The sequence below is a fragment of the Crassostrea angulata genome, chromosome 1 (genome assembly GCF_025612915.1).
Source record: "Crassostrea angulata isolate pt1a10 chromosome 1, ASM2561291v2, whole genome shotgun sequence".
Classification (NCBI taxonomy): Eukaryota; Metazoa; Mollusca; class Bivalvia; order Ostreida; family Ostreidae; genus Magallana; species Magallana angulata.
The window spans coordinates 20,964,688-20,971,481 of NC_069111.1; the positions used below are offsets into that span (position 1 = coordinate 20,964,688).

The window sequence follows — 6,794 nt, forward strand, 5'->3', positions numbered from 1 at the left end:
ATATAAAACTTAAGAACAAAGAGAACATCACACCTTTTCAATTAATATTTAGATATTAATCTAATTAAAATTTGACTATAGTCTGTCCCAAGTTATTGCTTCCATCGCTTTTTGATTATTTTTAATAAAATTACACATACCTGTGAAAGAAATACAGTTGAAATCGTTAAAAGGGAATATATCCAAGATATCTTCATTGAACAATTATCCCTTTCCACTCAGAAAAATTCACAGGAACGAAAACAGATTCGGAGATTTATAATGGGAAATGTTAATTTACTTCTTGTCTCCATTCGGAATACACTCGGAATACATCGCGCAATTTTTTAACGTTATCATCCGGGCTTTTTAATGGCCGTTGCAATGCAAAATCTCCGTAGACTTTCAATTTCGGGATGTGTATTGAAACCTGAAGCGGTAGAGGGGGCGTTTCAAAACAGATAATCTGGACATTTTTTATATTAGTGGATGAACGTACTTTGAACACAAAGGTATTTACTATTATTGAAATATCAAGCAAAAAGTGGTGGAAGCGAAAACTCGGGACAGAGTATAGTAATTCCGCGCTTCTACGATAGATAGATAGATAGATGATAGATAGATAGATAGATAGATAGATAGATAGATAGATAGATAGAGAGAGAGAGAGAGAGAGAGAGAGAGAAGAGAGAGATATTAGATAGATAGACCATGCATATAAACATATGACTTGTCAAACGTTGTAATATTCGATCTTTTCCATTTCAGTTCCATGGAGAATTTTTTAATCTTTGCAAATTTTTACGGTTATTTTACGGTTATAACGAACTCGGATATAACGAATTTACGAATATAGCGAACCGTAAAGGTGAAAAATGACGAAATTTTAGACTTTTATAACAAATTTCTTTATAGTATGAAAGGATAGCACAACGATTTAGCATAACAGTTTAAATGATTTACATATAAATTCTTACTACCCGGTTATTCTAGGTTTCAAAAGAGTATATTTTCATTCTAAGTTTCAATAAGCAAATAATGTAGTCTTATGGAAGAGAACATCTATAAAGCTAATTCGCTACAGTCATTATTACGAATTCGTCATACCGTTATAACGAATTACGGATGTAACGAAGTAAACCCATTGGTCCCTATAACCTCGCTATAATCCGAGTTTTACTGTATGTTGACATGCGAGATAAATATGTTGACATGCATCTTATTAAATTTATGTAGACATGCAGCTCAGTTATGTTGACATGCTAGATAAATATGTTGTTATGCAACCTATTTATTTCAACATGCAACTTACATGTAGTTATAGTGACATGCGAGATAAACATGTTGACATGTAAAGCATAAACTTTTTCATACATTAATATCTTAATAAATCCTGGTGAGTTCAATGTACATGGGTATTAACAAACTTACTATATCAAAGAAAAATAACAGGGTGTTTAATATACCAAATGACTCATTTGCGGTTATATTCGAATCTTGTAATCAAGAAAATTACAATCAAATAAGAATTATAAAAAATCTCAAAAAATTTCAAATATCGCCCACACGCGACATCCAAGTTACTAGACGATACTTATTTATGTCGACATGCAACTTATTTATGTTAACATGCAGGATAAATATGCTGACATGCAACTTATTTATGTCAACATGCAACTTATTTATTAAGTTGCATGTCAGCATATTTATCTCGCATATGTGAACATAAATAAGTTTCATGTCGACATAAATAGGTAGCATCCAGCAGACATTCGGAAGAACATTACTCGGGACAAAGGAGATGACAACTGGCATTTAAACTCATTGAGGAGAGCAATAAAGAAGGAACTTTGCGTTCAGGATGCTGGAAATGCTAGCAATACAAGATCTAACCAAGAATCACAGGAGTTCATCCCAACTGCTAACTTTGTTACAGGAGCAAACCATAAGAAAACCATCAAGCAAGGAACTACGGTAAAGCAATGCTTGTTTTGTAATGGAAAACACTCGCCAACGGCTTGCCATGTCATCACTGATTATGAAGAAAGGATATCAATCGTCAAACAGAAGAAAGTCTTTTTTAATTGCTTTGGAAAACACAAAGTAAGCGAATGTCAGTCGCATTTCAAGTGTAGGAATTGCAAAAAGCTTCATCATACTAGTATTTGCCGCAATTCTCAATTCCCACGAAGTACTTCAGAGAGAGCTGTTAATGCCGAGAGCACACAATTCAAACAGCCACATCAACGAGAGCAGTCATTCCAGCTTCACTCTTCATCACATGTTAGAGCCAACACTGAAGTGCTGCTAAAAACTGCTGTGACACCAATTTGGTATAGAAATCAAGAAGTCAACTGCAATGTTTTGCTAGATGAAGGAGCTCAAAACTCATTTATAACTGAGGAGTTAGCACAGAAACTTGACATAAAATCAACGGGATCCATCACTCTAAAGATTTCAGCATTTGGAGACAAGAACAGTGAAGTTCGTAACCTAGAGAAAGCTACAGTTCAACTAGAAACACAAACCGGAGAGAAAATTCCAATGGAGGTCATCATCATTCCAACAATAGCAGCTCCAATCTTCAACAGAGCACGTGTCAATATCAGGGAACTCTCATACCTAAAGGGATTGAAATTGGCACACCCAATCAGCTCAGATGAGCAGTTCCATATTTCAATGCTAATTGGTGCAGACTACTATTGGAGCATAGTAGGAGACAGAATCATCAGAGGAAATGGACCCACAGCGGTCGAATCAAAGGTTGGATATCTTATATCTGGACCTATCCACTCATCTGGAAAACAGCATTCAGGGATGTTCCATATTTTGGCAGATCATAAAGTGGAAGAGGTTGACCTGGAAAAATTCTGGAAAATTGAATCCATGGGAATTGATGATCACAGTGAAGAGATAAAAGGCAAGGAGAAACTCTTGAATTTTGCTGCTACATCAATCGATAAAGAGGATGGTCATTATGTTGCTAAAATCCCCTGGAAAGAAAACTCTCCCTGCTTACCTACAAACTACGAGATTGTGAAAAGAAGAACAGAAAATGTTATTCAGAGATTAGCAAAGGATCCAAAAATGTTAAAGCTGTACAGTGAGATAATACAGGATCAAGCAAACAAAGGATTTATTGAGAAAGTTGAAGATCCAGAAAATTCAGAAAATAGAGTCCATTATATCCCTCATCACCCTGTGAAAAAGGACAGCACTACAACCCCGATTAGAATTGTGTACAATTGTAGCTGCAAGGACAAAACTGGACATGTTAGTCTAAACGACTGCATTGAGCCATACTCCCCTGTGATGAATGACATCACGTCAATATTGACCAGATTCAGACTGAACAAGTTTGCAGTAACAGCAGATATTGAAAAGGCCTTCCTTCAAATTGAGCTTCACCAGAAAGACCGTGATGCAACACGATTCCTTTGGCTTAGCGATCCAGGTAATGCATCGAGTCCATTGACAACTTACCGCTTTCGATCTGTCCTGTTTGGAGCAACTTGTTCACCCTTTATCCTCAGCGCTACTCTGATGAAACATTTTCAAGAGAATGCAAATGAAACTTCATCTCTTCTTGAACAAAATCTCTATGTTGACAATGTTTTAGCCAGCTTCCAGAGTGAGGAAACAGCTATGAAATTCTACAAAGAATCAAGAACCTTACTTGCAGCAGGAGGTTTTAATCTTCGTTCCTGGAGCTCCAACAGTGAGATGCTACAAAACTTATCTAAAGCAGAAAAAACAGCGGATGAAGACTCTGTCGTTAAAGTTCTTGGAATGAAATGGAATCCACAAGAAGATACTCTTCAATATGCAAAGAATGATACTGGACAAAAGAAGTATCGTGTGACTACAAAGCGAGAAGTATTGAGAGAAACATCAAAGGTGTTTGATCCACTTGGATTATTAAGTCCTATTTCTGTGAAGGCAAAGATTTTCATGCAAGAGTTATGGAAAGCTAATTTGAAATGGGACGAAAAACTGCCTAAGTCTATGCAGACTACATGGAGAGAAATCTCATCAGAAATTTGTGATGCACTGGACATCAAAATAAACAGAAATAACAGTTCGTCAATAGATTCAAGGTGTGATTCATTGCACGTTTTCTCCGATGCAAGTCAGCAAGCATATGGTGCATGTGTCTATTTGTTATCAAAGAACAAGATAACATTACTTATGGCCAAAAATCGAGTGACACCAATCAAGCAGATCACACTTCCAAGACTAGAACTCATGGGAGCACTTATTGGAGCAAGATTGGGAAACATGTAAAAGAAATAACAGGAGTTAACAAAATTTACTTTTGGTGTGACAGTCAAATTGTACTTCACTGGATCATTTCACAGAAAACGCCAAACAGATTTGTAGCAAACCGAGTAAATGAAATTAGGGAGATCAGCAAATCTTCAACATGGCAGTATTGTCCAACATACTGTAATCCTGCTGACTATCTCACACGAGGAATTGCCCTCAAGAAATTCAAAGAAGATACCCTCTGGTGGAATGGACCAGAATGGTTAATGGAACCCCAAAAATGGCCTGTATGGGATGGGCCAACAAAGGCAATATTATGTTCCACAAGCACAGAAGAAGAGAGTGATATGAGTCATCAAACGAAGGTTCAAGATACTGTAGACATCAAGACTGAAAGTATACAGTCAATATTGAAACTTGAAGATAAGAGTTCACTCATGATGTTAGTCAGAGTTCTTGCATACATAAGAAGATTCATTCACAACTGCAGACATTCTAGTGAAAAGAGAGCAGGATTTCTCAGTAAACAAGAGTTAGGTGAAGTTATTAGACTGCTTATACAAGATGCACAGAGAACAGAGTTTACAAAAGAAATGGAATATCTGAAACATCCATCTGGAAGGAAACCAACATTGATCCAGCAACTGAAACTGTTCCTCGATAACGAAGGATTTTTAAGGTGTGGAGGAAGAATTCACAATGCGCCTCTGATGGATAAAACAAAATTTCCATACCTTCTTCCAACATATCATCGATTGACGCATCTTATTATTGTTGATACACACAACAAACATGCCCATGCCAGTTTGAATTCAACAATTACCTTACTCCATGAACAATATTGGATACCGAGGATTCGACAACGTGTGAAAGGAATTCTTAGAGGATGTATCAGCTGTAGAAAGGTCATTGGAAAGTCTTATCAAGCTCCAGAACCCCCTCCGCTACCAAAGGACCGTCTACAGATGAAACCTCCATTTACCGTGACAGGCATAGATTTTGCAGGACCCCTTTATGTCAAGGATAAATTGGGAGAAAACTCTAAAGCATATATATGCCTTTTTACCTGTGCCTCAACTCGAGCCTTACACCTAGAGCTAGTACCAAACCTAACACAGAGCTCATTTCTTCTTGCATTCAGAAGATTTATCAGTAGGAGATCACTGCCTAGTATCATGATCTCAGATAATGCTACAACCTTTCAATCTGCATCCAAGGAAATCATTAGATCATCACATGCAGAAAACGTACATCAAAAACTTGCTGAATATGGAGTACAATGGAAATTCATTCCAAGTCGAGCTCCATGGTATGGTGGATGGTGGGAGAGACTCATTGGATTGACAAAGACTTCATTACTGAAAGTTCTTGGACGCTCAAAGATAAATATGGAGACTCTTCACACCGTAGTAACGGAAATAGAAGCGATGCTGAATGACAGACCACTGACTTACATTTCAACAGATCCGGAGGATTTGCAGCCACTTACACCATCTCAGTTGCTGTATGGAAGAAGATTGACATCTCTACCCTATTTGGATGAAGAGGATACCAACAATGATTCTCTATTAAATCACGAGAAAGCTAATGAATTTATGAAACAACAAATTCAGCTCCTACAAAACTTCTCGAACAGATGGAAGACGGAATATCTTACTTCTCTGAGACAATATCATCGCAGAACAGGAACAACATGTAATAAGATCAAGATTGGAGATGTCGTCCAAGTCCATGATGACTTCACAAAACGTATCAACTGGAAAATTGCTCTAGTGGTGGACCTCACAACTGGCAGAGATGGACTCACAAGATCCGCACTTTTACGTCTTAGCAACGGAACCATAACAAACCGTCCCATTACGAAATTATATCCCTTGGAAGTGTGCGAATCAGAGCCAGAGTTGAGGAGAAGTCAAAGACTTTCTAATTAAATTTTTCAAACACAACGCGACCTATTATGAACTTTTAATATTTTTTAAATTGTGATTTTGTACATTTTGCGACCTAATATGAACTTTAATATTTTTTTTTTTGAATTGTGATTTTGTACATTTTGCGGCCCGGAGTATGTTGGGAAATATCTTGCATGACGTCAAGGTGCATGTGACGTTGTGAGACATTGCTATTATGATGTCATCATAATATGACGTCATGGTAACGTGACAATAATTATGTTTATGTTCAAATTAGTCTAGATAAACCAGTCAAAGCGTTCAGATGTGTTTTCGTTCTATCTGACTCAAAGACCACTATACAATCGCGACAGATGTATGGTAGCATATTTCTGCCCCCTACTTGCAAGATAAATTATGTCAACATACAAGAAAATAATTTCAACATGCAAGATAATGATGTCTACATGCAAAAATAATTATGTTGACATGCAAGTTACAAATCTTTTTTAAATTTCAAATTTTATCTGGGTATCTTAGTTACTTACGCCCTTATGTGACATCATAGATGCAAGATGCAACATAATTATGAAAACATGCGACTTATTTATGTAGATTCAAACGATAGTGTGTGAAATAAAAAGGAAACCTGACCAT

General features: G+C 36.8%; 1 protein-coding gene across 1 annotated transcript; it reads left to right on the forward strand.

Moving 5' to 3' along the window:
* Positions 1-1,840: 1,840 nt before the first annotated feature.
* On the forward strand, positions 1,841-6,176 carry LOC128191684 (uncharacterized). Its single transcript, XM_052863882.1, has 3 exons — positions 1,841-1,953; positions 2,172-4,076; positions 4,307-6,176. The coding sequence occupies exons 1-3, from the start codon at positions 1,841-1,843 to the stop codon at positions 6,174-6,176; spliced, it is 3,888 nt and encodes a 1,295-aa protein (XP_052719842.1).
* The last annotated feature ends 618 nt before the right edge of the window (positions 6,177-6,794 follow it).